Source organism: Xenopus tropicalis, chromosome 1, assembly GCF_000004195.4.
Source record: "Xenopus tropicalis strain Nigerian chromosome 1, UCB_Xtro_10.0, whole genome shotgun sequence".
Classification (NCBI taxonomy): domain Eukaryota; kingdom Metazoa; phylum Chordata; class Amphibia; order Anura; family Pipidae; genus Xenopus; species Xenopus tropicalis.
The window spans coordinates 140,552,068-140,569,590 of record NC_030677.2 but is presented as its reverse complement, the minus strand read 5'-3'; the positions used below and the strand labels follow the sequence as shown (position 1 = coordinate 140,569,590).

The window sequence follows — 17,523 nt, the reverse complement described above, 5'->3', positions numbered from 1 at the left end:
TACCACAACTGAACAAATACAATTAAGAGTCCAGGTGGGTGACAGTGCCAAGCATTGCTGCCATCCCTGACCACTAGCCCATTAAACAGAAGGGTATTGGGCTACTTGAAGCAGCTGAAAACATTATTACAAATTGACACAAGTATCAGCTTTCGTAAAAGTATCAGTTTGTTCCAGGAATATAATCTTTACAGTAAGAAACCTATTTTTGGAAGGAATGCAATTGGGGTAAATATCGAATTGGGGAATGCCAGATATGACCTTTGTCTTTCTGAAAACGTGAGTGTGGGGGCAGTAAAAACCCACTTTGAATGCTATAACTGTGACTTAACATTTTCAGTATGTGAGTGTTTAATTCTCAAGGGACCCTTATCCCAGCAGCAGGGTACAAGGTTCTTCACACAATGTCTCAAATAAGCAGGAAAGGAAATGATATTTTGGGCCTGATTCTTTATTAAGTCATCATGACATACACCAGTTATATTAGCACAGATGTCATCTGGCAGAGAAACACATATTGCACTTGTGGCTGCTTGTAGAAGGTAATAGTTATGGCTAGGTAAGTATTTTTACAAAATATCTTTTTACTCCAATTTTAAATGTCCAAGACCAGATTATGTTTGTGAACACTCTACCTCTAGTGGGATTCAGGTTGGAAATTTGCTACTCACCTGAATATTGCGGTTCCCTCAACCTCAAAAGGAAGTTACAGTCAGTTTGATCTGTCTCCTGTCAGTCTTTTAGCAGAGCTGCAGCCAGTTGTTTCCATTTAGTTTCAAATTTCCTTACTGTGATCTGTAGGTGGTAATGTGCATTTTTAATGCATTATAGGCTATATTATCTGTAAAGAAAAATACCAGTTTCATAATTAAGCTTTTTAACATTTGAAACTCATTTTGATGGTCAGTAAGATAAAATTATTATGGATTTGTGTGATTTGTTTTTGTGATAATGAATAATGAATCAATTTAATCTAAATAGAAGTTTTTTCCTTTGTACAATTTACTTTATGAAAGGTGTGGGAGGAACCGATGCATTTACTGTAATGGTAAGTTAGCAGTCTTAGAAAAGCAGAATGGCAAAAAATCCATGTTCAGACTCTGAGCATTGTCATTACTGTTCAGATGGATTATCTGTGAGTTGCAGATGGAAAAATATCTCACTTAAATGAGGACTCCAGGCAACAAAAAGTTCTAAAAATGTAATTCTATGCAACCTTTCTTGTCTGTATTAATGATTTTAAAGTTATTTGGAAATGTAATTGGTAAATTGGTACTGAAGGCAGTATGTTCTGGTAGCAGAGGCCAGCTGATTAATATACCTGGAGGAGGACAAATTACCTTTGTTACATTATTTCATGAGTCAGAACCAGGAAAAAGTACAGAGAAAAAATGGATAAATGCACATTGTTTACACTTGGAGGTACCTTTACAAATAATTTCAAAAATATTTAATCAATGTATATTGTAAAGTTGCTTAGAAAAACATTTTCTTCATTGTGCAAAAAACAGTATTCAGATGGCGATTTCACAAGTACATGAACAACAGTTACCTGCCAAGAGGGTAATATTACAGTTTGTGTGCTAATGGCAATATAGGACATGATCTGTTTAAATGTTAGCAACCTGGCTGCAGTTGTTCAGGAATAGAGACATGGCTACAATTTATAATGGCAGTTCACTATATACTTTCTTACTTTCCAGGTCAAAATCCAGGTAAGGTGAAAACACAGTCCCACAAACCATATGTGTCTGTTTAACTAACCACCTTTGCCGAGGAGGCTTTTTTGGTGTCAGTAGAGTTAGATGACTACAGATCTGTAATGTTTTTATTCTATAGTTTCTGTGTTCTATATTATTATATAGAGAGGAGTTTAGGATGGAGGTGCAATTATAGTTTTGTAAATGTTTTCACAATTATACAGTCTATCATGAATGCAAGACAGATGCAACAAGCAACTGCTATGTATGTAAGTCTTTGTGACAGGGTGCATGCATATACTACAGTTAATAGTTTTGTATTTTATTGTATATTATAGCTAGAGATAAAGTTGGGCATGAACTGAAATGTTATGTTATATATAAACTGCAGGGCAGGGTGGTTATCCAGTTGCTGAGCTTGCAATATTACTATATTATAACTCTAGCTGTCAGAGCTCGAGGCTTTTTCCTTTATACAATATGTTATCCTTGGAAACTTGACTAAAGCAATAGAGGTTCATCAGCAGAATATTTTATTCTCACTGTAGGGAGTGTAACAGTATTGCTTTGTGATTATGATTACATATATATATATTCCGTGTGACAGTGTGCATGCATTTAGTTAGTAGCTTTGTACTGTATATTACAGCTAGAGATAAGGCTAGCTATGTAGTTCCAGAGCTAGGCGACAAATATGTGGAGGCTATGGTCAGTGTAGCATTTAATTATAGAATTATGTTTATGCCAAAAAGCTTGCTATGTATTGGACCTAGTGGGTCCAATACATACTGTAGCGCTATATGCAGTTACAGATCACTGTACATGCCCTGTACATGTGGTTTTGTATGTTAATACTGCAGAGCAGGGTGGTTATGTAGCTGTAGAGCTTACAGTTGCAGTATCACTATACTGCAATTCTGTCAGATTTAGAGGCAAGTAGCTTTTTACTTCATACAGTATGTTTTCCCTGAAAAACTAAAGGAAGCAACAAAGCTTCTTCAGTAGAATCATTTATTGTGATTGTAGGGAGTGTAACGAAGGTGCAATAGGATTGCTTTGTGAGTATGGTCAGTAACTCCCAGCTGTATATTGTCAGCAAGGGACAGAGGGAATATGTATAAAATGTGAAGGGGAGTTGAAAAAACGTGTTGTATATCACTGGCTGGCATTACTATATTCTGAACCTGTAGGGTGAAATGGAAATGCAATTCCAGAATGTTAAGGGTGAGCACAGTTCGGGAACCACTGCCCGGTGCTGTTAATATACTGTATAAAATCTACTGCTCATGTGAATACACCAGCTATCACACAGGCTTATTATAAAATACTACATCTTGGCCTGGGTGATAACTGGTACAGCATATAAATGAGCTGTAGATTTGTACCGTATATTAGCACCACAGGGCAGTGGTTCCTGAACTGTGCAGTTGCCCCCTTTAGGGGCCCAGAGAAAGGGATGGCTGGGCTTAGTATAAGTAACAATACTGCACCATGCAACATGGATAGAGATTTACGTGGTCCATTTTGTTATCAGCAATAGTTTTGTATTGTATATTATAGCTAGAGATAAAGCTGGGCATGAACTGAAATGTGGTGTTATATATAAAAACTGCAGGGCAGGTTAGTTATCCAGTTGCTGAGCTTGCAGTTGCAATATTACTATATTATAGCTCTAGCAGTCAGAGCTGCAGGTGGGTAGCTCTTTCCCTTATACAATATGTTATCCTTGGAAACTTGACTAAAGCAATAGAGGTGCATCAGTAGAATATTTTATTGTCACTGTAGGGAGTGTAAGAGAGGTGCAACAGTATTGCTTTGTGATTATGATTACATATATATATTCTGTATGACAGGGTGCATGCATTTAGTTAGTAGCTTTGTACTGTATATTATAGCTAGAGATAAGGCTAGCTATGTAGTTCCAGAGCTGGGTGACAAATATGTGGAGGCTATGGTCACATACTGACTAAGTAGTGTAGTATTTAATTATAGAATTAAGTCTATGTCAAAAAGCTTGCTATGTATTGGACCTAGTGGGTCCAATACATAGAGCTATATGCAGTTACAGATCACTGTACATGCCCTGTACATGTGGTGTTATATGTTAATACTGCAGAGCAGGGTGGTTATGTAGCTGTAGAGCTTACAGTTGCAGTATCACTATACTGCAATTCTGTCAGATTTAGAGGCAAGTAGCTTTTTACTTCATACAGTATGTTTTCCATAAAAAACTGAAGGAAGCAACAGAGTTTCTTCAGTAGAATCATTTATTGTGATTGTAGGGAGTGTAATGAAGGTGCAATAGGATTGCTTTGTGCGTATGGTCAGTAGCTCTCAGCTGTATATTGTCTGCAATGGACAGAGGGAATATTTATAGAATGTGAAGGGGAGTTGAAAAAATGTGATGTAAATGACTGGCTGGTATTACTATATTCTGAGCCTGTAGGGTGAAATGGAAACGCAGTTCCAGAATGTTACGGGTGAGCACAGTTCGGGAACCACTGCCCGGTGCTGTTAATATACTGTATAAAATCTACTGCTCATGTGAATACATGCCACACCAGCTATCACACAGGCTTAGTATAAAATACTACATCTTGGCCTGTGTGATAACTGGTACAGCATATAAATGAGCTGTAGATTTGTACAGTATATTAGCACCACAGGGCAGTGGTTCCTGAACTGTGCGGTTGCCCCCTTTAGGGGCCCAGAGAAATGGATGGCTGGGCTTAGCATGAAGGTCAAGTAGGGAGAGATTTGGGAAAAATATCTGCTCTCCAAGATACTACTGGCAAAGTTGAGGTCACTTAAGGGGGAGAAGCATGGTAAATAGTTACTAGCATTCCTAGATATTTCAATAACTATAGCTAAATGACTGAGATATGGTGTAATTATAGAAGGCTGTATATATGGCGATTAATGTTACATAATAAATATGCAGGATAGGGTGAAGTTTCAAAGAGTAACAATACTGAACCATGCAACATGGATAGAGATTTACAGGGCCCATTTTGTTATCAGCAATAGTTTTGTATTGTATATTATAGCTAGAGATAAAGCTGGGCATGAACTGAAATGTGGTGTTATATATATAAACTACAGGGCAGGTTGGCTATCAAGTTGTTGAGCTTGCAGTTGCAATATTACTATATTATAGCTCTAGCAGTCAGAGCTGGGGGCGGGTAGCTTTTTCCTTAATACAATATGTTATACTTTTGGAAACTTGACTAAAGCAATAGAGGTTCGTCAGTAGAATATTTAATTGTCACTGTAGGTCACTGAGTGTAAGAGAGGTGCAACAGTATTGCTTTGTGATTATGATTACATATATATATATTCTGTGTGACAGCGTGCATGTATTTAGTTAGTAGCTTTGTACTGTATATTATAGCTAGAGATAAGGCTAGCTATGTAGTTCCAGAGCTATGTGACAAATATGTGGAGGCTATGGTCAGTGCAGTATTTAATTATAGAATTATGTTTATGCCAAAAAGCTTGCTATGTATTGGACCTATAGAGCTATATGCAGTTACAGATCACTGTACATGCCCTGTACATGTGGTGTTATATGTTAATACTGCAGAGCAGGGTGGTTATGTAGCTGTAGAGCTTACAGTTGCAGTATCACTACAGTTCAATTCTGGAAGATTTAGAGGCAAGTAGCTTTTTACTTCATACAATATGTTTTCCCTGAAAAACTAAAGGAAGCAACAAAGCTTCTTCAGTAGAGTTATTTATTGTGATTGTAGGGAGTGTAATGAAGGTGCAATAGGATTGTGTTATGAGTATGGTCAGTAGCTCCCAGCTGTATATTGTCAGCAAGGGACAGAGGAAATATGTATAGAATGTGAAGAGGAGTTGAAAAAATGTGTTGTATGTGACTGGCTGGTATTACTATATTCTGAACCTGTAGGGTGAAATGGAAATGCAATTCCAGAATGTTACGGGTGAGCACAGTTCTGGAACCACTGCCCTGTGCTGTTAATATACTGTATAAAATCTACTGCTCATGCACATGCTGTACCAGCTATCACACAGGCTCAGTATAAAATAATACATCTTATAATACATAATAGGATAATACATCCTAGCTGGTACAGCATATGAATGAGCAGTAGATTTGTACCGTATATTAGCACCGCAGGGCAGTGGTTCCTGAACTGTGCAGTTGCCCCCTTTAGGGGCCCAGAGAAGTGGATGGCTGGGCTTAGCATGAAGGTCAAGTAGGGAGAGATTTGGGAAAAATATCTTTCTGCTCTCCTACTGGCAAAGTTGAAGTCAGTTAGGAAGGAGAAACATGGTAAAAATTTACTAGGATTCCTATATATTCCAATAACTATAGCTAAATGACTGAGATATGGTGTTATTATAGGCTGTATATATAGCGATTAATGTTACATAATAAATATGCAGGATAGGGTGAAGTTTTACTCCACCATGCAACATGGATACAGGTGCAATTACAGACCTGTCAGTATATCCACCACCTGACCGAGACAGAGGGAAGGAACACCTATCTTGTGGCACTGGTTTTAACCTTCATAGCTTTCATAATGAGACCAAGTTGCCTTTTCCTAGGAAATGTATGGCAATGCTGTGACTGTATAAGGAGATTAAGAGGTTGCTGCTGTGCTCAAGGTGTTATAATGCCAGTTCAATAGTACAGGGCAGTAGACAAAATGCAGTTAGGCAGTAGATAAAATGCAGGTGTAAGGTACAAGGTTTGCAAGGCCAAATGGAAGCATCTGATGACACATATTGTTATTGTGTTCTGGTCCCTTAAGCCTTCAAGCTCCTGGAAAGCACCTGTTCATTGTGCCCCAGTACATGAATGGGAGGTACTGCCGAGAGCACTAACGGTTAGACTGGAGATTCCCTCTTAATGTGTAAAAGTCTGTGTTATGCACTAGAACAATGTACTGCTCTTCTGTAAGCACTTGTAGCTAGGGAATCAACTGAAGGTAGATTGTGAGGTAAAGTGTAGCTTCTATGTATATTGCTCTGTAGGTGCTCTGATCAGAGAATCGCAACAACAGGCAGACTCATTGGTTTCAGGAAGAATGTAGTTTGTAGTCTGTGCTTTTCAGATAAAGTGGGGTTGTATGATGCAGGGTGGTTGTAGGGGTTACTGTATGTCTGAGCTATGTCCATTTGAATAAGGTGATGCCCTGCCCCAGATCCTGAAGGCAAATGGTGGAATAAAAATTATAGGTTTGGTGAAAAGAAGGGCAATAGAAAAAGGGAAAGATGATAATAGAGAAGAGCAGGCCAGGCAGGGTGCATGCAGGAAAGGAGGTAGATAATAAATAATCAGATTGTGAGACAAAATATAAAACAATGAGTAGAGGAAAAAATAATGTAAGGACTTGTAAGAGGAGAAGATTTGGTGTAAAAATGAAGGAAGACAGGATAAGTTAAAGAAAATGGAGAATGGGGAAAATAATATAGTGTGCAAATCCCCAACCACAACTTCATTGGTAGTCTCTGCCACCAGTCTTTGACACTGTGAGCTAGTTGATGGAATTGCATTGTTTGTGTTTGGGGGGGCTTGTGGTCTGTTTGCCTTCATCTGCCTTAAGAAGAGCTTATCATATATCCAGTTTAGGACAAATGTAGAATGCTTGTCCACTGTGTTATTAGTTGGGGTAATGTAATAAGGTGCTAAGCTGCAGGTCTAGTCTTTAGCAAAAAAATAAAATTCAGGAGGCAGTATTTACCATTCACCTGTTTAAAAGCAAATATCTTATTAGTTGCTATGGGTTACTGCACCTAGGTACATTTACTGCCTTTTATTACAAATAGGGGTATGCTTGATGAGGTCTAAGCTGTGTGGCAAAATTGTTTTTTGTGATATATATGGGTGCTGCAGACTAGGGTAGAAAATATTTTACGCTCAAAAGACATTTATAATTAATATATAGTTTTTAAGATGTGGGCATATGGTAACTAGTATAGTAAGAGGGGGCTGCAATTACAGAGTTGCATGTGTATTATGAGTATTATTTAGTAAGATGAAGGTGTAATTACCAGGACCTGTGGGGACAATTTCCAACATGGTTATAAAAAAGTACATAGGTCCAGTTAACAGAAACAGCCAATCAACAGCCTTGGTCAGTCAGTTGCAAGTTATTAATGAAAGTTAGTGCCCCAAAAAATGAAAATGGGAAAAAATAAAGCCCTGTATATATTATATTATTACTGGTTGTGCATATTAAGCATCTAGTGCAAGGTATGTGTGTTATGGTTGTAAAAGTATATTTTTTTGTATAGTTTTTTGTATTTACACAGTCTGCATTTATCAGTATAGTTACACATAGTACTAGGTGAGATTGGTGAGGGGAGAAATTAAGCTTTTAATTTAATTCTTTTAGTGTAGGTGTATAGGGCAAGTGAGCAGTATGCACATGGTGCTTATATTGAGCTTGTTGTGGGAGATGCAGGTGCAGCCAAAGGAATATGTGACTGTATGTATGTATGGTTGCTGTTGCAGTTTTATGTTAAAATGTGTACAAAATCTTTGATTTTGTGAGCTCTACATCTTGTTTATTAAGACAGGCAAAATTTTTGCATGGTTCAGTAAGCAGCCCACAGGATGTCTTCTTTAGGTATTCTAACTGTGCTAGACAAGTAAAGCTAAGGGTTATATGCCATTACAAGTTACTAGACCATGCAAATGTGTGTCTATGTAACATGTTACTACATTATATTACATCTTCTTTCTTTGCATTGTCTTATTGTGAGTGTTGCAGCTGTGCCAAATAAGCTTCCAGAAGGTACTGCAGCCAAAGTCACAATTCATTTGTTTCATAATGAAACCTCCAATACCTCAGTATTTACAGTATTACAGTGATGTTCCATGATGCCCCTTCCACGGTGCTCCGGCTGTCTCTGACCTATAGACAGCCAATGTATATCAAGGCAACTGCAGGGAGATATAAAAAGCCACCTATTTTCTATTTATTTATTAGTTTGTACAAAAAAGCACTTAATTTATTATAAGAAATTATTATTACATTTGATTAGAAACACATATCTTTGGGTTTATCCCCTGAAACTCCATTGAAGACTTTGGAAAAACCAGAATAGCACTAAACTATGTGTCAGATTCCGCTTGATGAAAAAACTGCTTGTCCTAATCCAATTCCAAATTTCCCAATAGCTTTCTATTAGGTTTTCAGTAGAATACACATGTCATCTTTTAATCTATGACTTAAAAAACTACCTGGTTGCTAGGGTAAGTGGAACCATACATAGCAACAATATTGTTCAAATTGCAAAATGGAGAACTACAAATCAAATGGTTATATGATATCTTTGCAAATGCAAATAATATAAGACCTGCTAAACTTAGTTTACACAGTCTAAATAATGTTTCAAGGTGAACAACACCCTTAATATATTTAAATATCATATCTCTTTTACCATTCTCTAATTTGTACTCACTCAGGGCTTCTGTTTTTCCTGATACACAAGACAATTTAGACAATGCAAGCTTATCTATAATAAGAGCTGTATAAATAGAGCTGGAATTCCAGTAGATGCAATGTTAATATTTAGGTTTTATATAGGTTTGCAAGCTTTTAAGCTAGGAAATGAGATCCAAGTAAATCAATAATTGATGGGCTCATTTGTATTGTATGAAAATAGGGAATTGGTAATGGATACAGTAAAATGGAAAGTTTTGTTTCTGTGAACTAATAATGTATACTAATTAACAATTTTGTAACAAGCCGTGATAAAAAGTGTTACAGGTATGGGATCAGTTATCCGGAAACCCCTTATCCATAAAGCTCTGAATTACAGGAAGGCCATCTCCCACAGTCCAGTTTAATCAAATCATTCAATTTTTTTTAATTATTTGCTTTTTTAAAAATTAAATATTTTAAATAATTTAAATGCTTCATTTGACCAGCAGTCTTTTAAGAGTTAGAAAATAACAGCCACAATTAGTACACAATGGTACCAACTTTAGTAAATTAGCCCCTAATATTTATAAAGGGAATCATTACCATTGTCATGGTAGAGGATGGTAGCAGTGCTTGGAGAACTGGTGATTTGCTAAAATTGTGATGTGAAAACTGTATGTAAGGGTACTCAGTGCTCATTACACAGTTTCCCTATATAGAAGTTACATAATATGTGATCAGTCAAAGACACATCTCAGTTGGTAATGATTAATCAATGTGTCAAACTATGATTTACAGTACTAAATACAATATATAGGTTTGACTAGTTTGTCCATTCACAGACTGGCATTGCAAGATGATCCAGTCATTCTCTCATTTCCTCCTTTTGATCTTATACAAGCCACAGGGTAGACATAAAGCATTTGTGGCCTTGGCCACATGTGAGGGAGGTGGCCTTTGTAGGCATAAAGCCAAATCAGTCATAAGAAATCAAAGAAAATGTGACTTTGCCTAGTCATGTAGCAACGACCTTTGCCAGATTTTTAATGTCTGATGTGTAAAATGTTATAGGTCTATTGATTACAACTTTCGTTAAATCTTTACAAAATGTTAGTAAGAATGTTATAGTTGCTTCTTATATAGATGGGAGACGCTTACTATCCTATGGCATTGATAAAAAATTTCCTTAGTTTTGTTTTAAGTAAGTCAATAAACTTTTTATACATTTTTTTGCCCCGGTATCAGTTCCAACTGCTTATCTTTTTACTAAGGAATAGCATCTCTAACTCATCGATTAGCTTGGGTAATGTCAGCTTGAAGAGATTTCTGAATTTGTCCCAACATGGCAGTTAGTTTGCTAGTATACAACTAGTGTAAAATTGTTCTGCCATTCTCAGCCAAACTGGCAGATTATGAGTCCATCTTTGTGACCAAAACAATTTTTTTTTTCATTATCAAGTCCATTCAAACTTAGAGCTATCAGTCATGCCAAGGGGAAATCTGTTTAGCCAATTACTGATATATGTGGTCTGAAGCCAACCACACAGCACAGGCTCTGTTTGGTTGTAGGCCTCTGGGACACACACTGAGACATGCCAGATATGGCCCTACACTGATGGTAAGACTGGCAAAAGAACCACTCATTTGGGGACCCAGTCAAAATAAATAAATAAAGTCCAAACTAGACAGAGGCACTAAACTGCATACTTGATACAATGGTTATAACTAGAGGCAGGAGATAACTGATTTTAATATGTTCACATAACTCACATTTTAATATGTTCCTTTAATATATTTGATTGATTGTACAAAGAAATTATTCAATATGTCTGTCTTCAAACTACATTTATTTGATTCATTTTGATTTATTTGATTTGTTTGATTCTACCCAACAGAAAAATACTGCTTGATATATATATATATATATTATGAAGCACATAAATTAGTTATCACTGTTTTATTTTTACCTAGCAACCCAGCATGCTCCATCAGTCTTTCCCTTGAGGCCCTGCTGTGGATCCCTGGGCTCCGACTCTCATGTCACTGTGGGTTGTTTGTCTTCTGGATTCCTTCCTGCACCAGTAACTGTCAAATGGAATTCAGGAGCCATAACAAGTGGAATAAAGAACTTTCCAGCTGTCCTGCAGCAAAGTGGCTCATTTGCCTCCAGTAGCCAACTGACCATCCCTCTGTCTGACTGGAAGGATAAATCCTTTGAGTGTAATGTGGAACATGCACCAACCAGTACCAAAGTAAACAAAAAGATACCAGGTAGGCAAAGGATCATGAATATTACTGATATTGTTTCATATTGGCTTTTTTGTATATTCTTCCATTCAACTTGTGTCGGTATGTCTACAGTAACTTAAGCTAAATTTATGTAATTCTAAGCAGTTGTCCAAGTAATATATTCATTACAAACTGTAAATTGGTTTAAAGTTATTTGCAAGTAATTGCAGCAGAAAGCATTGTTTGTGTATCCTTTTCTGTCCTAGCTGTTTAAAAGACCTGGAGGAGACCTGACTCCTGACTTTTCAGCTTTTATCAGGTGGTTTACAGCATTGTTTAAGGAGTCACAGCCAGGAGTGCAGAGGATATAAACAGGCAGACAGTTATATTTACACATAACCTTAAAACCAGTGTTAAATAATGTATATTTCACTGTGCAAAAATAGTTTTTGGTGGAGGACCCCTACATTTTTGGAGATAGTAGTCAGCACAACACCTTGTTTCTAATCTGTAGTAGTGCAGTTCCCCAATGGAGACTTTCCATCGGCACATCCAGGTATAAACAATCCGGAATAGCACCTCCTGTATTTTCAATTAAAATGCCTTTATTGCAAATTTTAGGGGCATACAGCAACATTTCAGGCCATGTGTGGCTTTTTATCAAGCTTGATAAAAGGTCACACATGGCCTGAAACTTGCTGTATGCCCCTAAAATTTGCAATAAAGGCATTTTAATTGAAAATACAGGAGGACCCCTACATGTCTGAAAAAATAAAAATAAAAATACCATGTGATTCCTCTTAAACATTAGAAATGTGGAAACTTTCAAAATGTAAAAATAAAATTCAAACCCCTCCATATGTAATAGAAGGCTAAGTTTGCCTAGGTTCAGTAACCCAAAGCAACCAATAGGATATTTGCTTTTAAACTGGTGACTAGTAAATGCTACCTACTGATTTGTTGTTATTGGGGACTAGATCTGTAGCAAATATTGTATCTTTTATTACATAAAAATATGATAGGGTATTTTAGAAAGTAACAACATTGAATTAAAAGAGAACCTTCAAAAGGCACTTAGTGTTTTAACTGCTGGTATTATTTCACATAAACAGAGTTGAAGGGTTGCATCAAGTTGGTGCTACATACATGAATAATGTTTTTTTCTGCTTGAATTCAGATTGCAAAGATGAAACTGAACCAAGTGAACCAACTGTGGAGATTTTGCAAGGATCTTGCGCTGCTCCTAATTCAATTGAATTGCTCTGCCTTATGACTGAATATGCTCCTTCAGAAATCAAAGTGCAGTGGTTGCGCAATGGCGAAGATGCATCTCTTGCTCCATCCAACAGCCCTCCCTGCAAGGAAGACAATGGGACATTTGCCTCCAGAAGTAAAGTGTTTGTTCCAAAAGAAGACTGGAATTCTGGAGATACCTATACCTGCAGGGTCACCCACCCTGCTACCAGAAGCAAGACTGATGTCAGCATCTCAAAATGCAGTGGTAAGTAAATAAACAGACCATACCACAGAGGCATTGCAGATTTTAATTTCTCATTCTAAAGATATATAAAGTCATAGTCACCACTTGCAGAACTTTACAATTATAATCCTAAAATATTGGGGAAAGGTGTAAATAAATAAAGGTTTATGGTTGATATAAACATAATAAGGGTCACTTACCATGATGCCAGTCACTTAGGGACAAACTTTGGGACTAAGAGGCTTAAAATTGTACCCTTTAGTGTACCTTGCTCCCTTCTCTGCTGTCAGTAAATGCCCCATAAAAACAGAGAGTTGTAGTATTGAGTATAATTGTTATGCAATTTATAAAACAAAAATTAACAATTTATGAATGTAATCTATGTTCTAAACTAAAAGCTTTCCCATATATCACTTCTAATTTTAGACACAGCCTTAACGCCAAAGGTGGAGGTTCTTCCTCCAACTCCCAAAGATCTGCTTGTTAACAGAGAACCCAAAGTGTACTGTGTGATCTCCAAGATGGCAAGTGCAGAAGGCTTAACTGTGAAATGGTCCCGCAGTGATAAAAAGAGAGTCATTGCATTTGATTCACCCCCGGAAAAAGAGTATGATGGAACTTTCACTGTAAAAAGCATTTTGAAAATAAGTTCTGGGGACTGGCAACCCCGCAACCAATTTAGCTGCAACATTATACATCCGGACCTTCCATCACCAATAGAAAAGTCAATACAAAAAGATCAAGGTAAGAGTAATCTAATGATGGTCTTGTTATAGTGTATCATATAATAAAACAACGGGTCAAAATAGGATTCCCTAACACTTTGTGCCCTTCAGTGCTACCTAGCTTGTGTATCTGAATGACACACAAGCTAGAGGGTATGACAGTGGATACCTACATATACCTGCCCACCCATATATATGCAGTACTAGTAATTGCTACCACCTTTGCATATAAAAAAAAAAGTGGCAACTCTATTTTCTGAGCCCAAAGGTATAGGTGCAAATCACAAATTTAATAGGGCCAGGTCCGTACAATGTGTGTGTGTAGAAAATGCTTTAAATATGTCCTTGGCTCAGAGAAAAATATGTCTATATACCATTCTTACCATTTCATTATATTCCTGTATTATCCCTAACCTCTACAATATCACTTATATACTTGATATTTTAAAGGTAAATAGAAAGCATTCTATTCATGTTAACACAATGTAAGTCTATAGAGTGCTTAACAAATCTGTATTATTCTTTTCCAAACCTTTGCTTGTGGCATGTGCAGTAGGTTAAAATTTACTCAACTGCACATGTGTATCGCCCAGGACACCCAAAGGGACCTCTTGGGAGAGACTAAATATGTCGGCATGGCACTTAGGCATATACCCCAGGATGATGTCTTTATTTTATCAAATAGTATCACTGGCCTGAGGTTCAAGGTTTGTGATTGTAATAAATGGGGAATGCCTAACTGATTGTCTAGTTAACTGTCTCTTTAATGTGTTATTCATGAGTTCTTCAAACTGCTCATTCTGTGGGTCATAGACTGATTCTCCTAATCTAACAAACCTAATATCATCATATTAAATTAGCATAAAATACAATATGGGAGCTTTATGTAGCTATGAATGTTCCCTTTATTACTTTACAACGTGAAGATATGTTATATTCTGTGCTTACATCAAGGGTTATAAACACTAGGCAACTATAGCTGTAGAAATAAGGGGCTCATTTACTAACCATTGAGTCATTTTAAACTCAATTCGAATTTGTCTAGAAAAAGTCGCAGAGAAAAAACGCTGGAACTTTTCCGGGATTTACTATGTGTTTAAACAACTAAAAATCCAAATTCACCAATTCGCCAGCTTAAACTTGCTGAGTTCACGTCAAAGTCAACGGCAAAGTTGAAGTTCTTTTTTTGTCTTGAAAATTTAGAGATTTTGCAGGGTTTTGTCCAAAAATCACAACTTTTTCTAATTGTCACAGCGACAATTCAATAAAGACGAGATTTTCGCTGCAACAATTCAAAATGTCAATCGAATTTGAAAATAAGAAAATCTGCCCCTAAATGTATGGCATATTTTAAAATTTTACATTTTTGCTCATTTTTGGCTGCTTCTTTCTAGATCAAGGAGCAGAACCAATCATCTCTCTGCTGCCACCTTCAGATGACGAACTTAGAAATGATTTTGTAAGTCTTGTCTGCGTGGTTAAAGACTTCAAACCCAAAGAGATCTATATATTTTGGAAAAAAGATGGTGTTCCAATAGAGAAAGAATACTATATCACCACTACTCCTGTGTTGGAAGAGGAAGAAGATACCTACCTTGCATTTAGTAAACTCACCATTGCTAAATCAGACTGGATAAGAGGAGCTACTTTTAGCTGCATTGCTGCACACAACACGATCAGTCAGAGAGACATCAAGAAAAATAGGGGTAAATGAGTCTTGAATTCTGTGTTCTTAATTCTCTGCTTTATGTATTAGCTATATACATCCTTCACATAGTTTTCTGTCTTCTCAGTTTGGTGTGTGGAACATCAAACCATCATTTTTCATGGTAGAAAGATCTCCTCAACCACTAATTTGAGAAGAGTCTGTTTACGTGTTACAATGCCCTCTAACCTTCAATATTCCTGCCTGCATCTGCATCTGGTGTAAGGTTATTGTAGTACGTAAATAGGCACAAAAGTACACAGTTAATAATGTAATTTATCCCAGTTTTGGAAATATCCTGACCTGTTTAAGTTTTGATAGTCATAGTACCATTTTAGTCAAAATATTGTGCTCCAGCGCCTAATCTCTGTGTCTGTCTGATGTGTGGAACACCAGATGTAGAAACTTCTTGTCTGTCAACTTATGTGTGCTCTTATTTCAATAAATTTATGTTTATGATTCTATCACTAACCTATATATGTTTGTCATTTTGTCATCTAAAAAAATATTCCACCAACAATATTTGTGAGATTGGAGGATACGGGGAAAAATGAAATGTACAGAAAGTTGGGGAGAGTGAGCAATACATTCCTTAATACAACTAATAATTGAATGGATATGTACTAATTATCAATAAAAAATAATATGTTAGATGTAGCAAATGAATTATAAGTTATGATTTACGGCAACTAAATGGAAAGGCACACACATATGGAAACACAGTTTTCTAGACTGCTAAGGGCTCTGGTACACGGGGAGATTAGTCGCCCGCGGCAAAACTCCCTGCTCGCGGGCGACTAATCTCCCCGTGTACCAGAGCCCTAATGGAAGCTAGTGCCTGCTATTTCAGTTTTGTGTTTTGCCCCCTACCTTATTAGGTATAATCAGGTATTATGATAGAAAAAATATAGCTAAAACACCAAACATTTTACATTTAAGGGACATATGTATTAATAAATCATTTGTATCATTTGTAAAAGCCTTTGTACCACCAGAAATTTCATTTTAAATTCCATATCATGGTCCCTTTTTTTGGCCATATTTCTTTAGGATGTTCAAAGGCAATATAAAAGAAAATGTTATTTTTGAACAAAAGGCAGTGCCATAACATATTAAAAGTAAGCAGAATAGAATATTTAAAGCATCCCGGTTATTTAATGCAGAAGCTTTTGAATTTCTTTTTCTGAAAAAAAGTTATATGAGACATGTACACAAAAGCCTTGATTACATTTTAAAAAAAAAATGAAAAGGGCTAATTTATGTAGTTGTTTGTACCAGCCAATCAGGTCTTTGCTTTTATTATGCAACTTCTAGCAGAAGCCTGGTCAAAACTTATTGCTGCTGCCGTGGCCAACTGTTCTTATAACTATAAATCGGTTAACCACTGGTCTAAAGGGAACCTATACCAAAATACAAGTTGTTGTCTTTAATTAACAGACCTTGGAATATTGCAAACTTTATTTTTAACTGATTAGACATGATTAGACATATGCCACTTAATGTTTCTCTTAAACACAAGAGAGAATTACTACAAACAGTTTACATATATACATCTCACAAAAAAGTGTTGGCTAAAAGCAGGACTAGGCACATTGGAACGGGGTACAGAGGGAATGAAAAACATGGAAACAAGGGAAAAGAAGAAAAAGCCCAAAAGATATTTAGGGGTTATAAATTCTCATGAGTGTCAGAGAGAGTTTCAGTTATGCCATGTGCAGCCATTGGTTTATCTAAAGACTTACGTTCTGCATTTGCCCCCGCCCCCCCTTCATTATGACATCAGATTGCAGTCTTGGACCCTCTAGTACCGTGGAGCTTTCTGGGCATAAATAGACTCTGGCTGTGGCTATGCAGAGCTCTTGGCTGCTCCCAACATGGCAGCAGGCCCCAGTCTAGTTGCACCCCTTGCTCCCATGGTAGTTACACCACTGTGTCCAGCTCTGGTGTACTTCATTTGTCTCCTGGAAGAAATACACCACTGGGTAAACAGCTTTGTAAAATGAATTTTCATTTACTGTCCCAATTAAATGGGGAATTATTCTCTCAGTACCCTTAAAGTACCTTGATATTCTAGTCCCTCTCAAAGAGTGCTAATTAATCAACAGTTCTATTCCTTAGTGGAAGTCTAATGTTACTTTAGGTTCTACTGGCTGTCGCTGAGATGTCTTATTTCTCAGGAATCTAAGCCATGGTAGCCAACTAACTGATTAAGGATTTGTTTAGCAGCTCTGGTCTGCATTTCACCTCCAGTGAGGTACCTCCCACGAGGAGCTGGAAA

At 36.9% G+C, this 17,523-nt stretch overlaps 1 gene segment (V, D, J or C); it reads left to right on the top strand.

Moving 5' to 3' along the window:
- Positions 1-6,144: 6,144 nt before the first annotated feature.
- On the top strand, positions 6,145-15,690 carry LOC116412143. The segment is given in 5 exon segments: positions 6,145-6,283; positions 11,078-11,377; positions 12,513-12,836; positions 13,242-13,559; positions 14,935-15,690. Coding segments are annotated over 5 exon segments (1,401 nt in total).
- Positions 15,691-17,523: the final 1,833 nt, after the last annotated feature.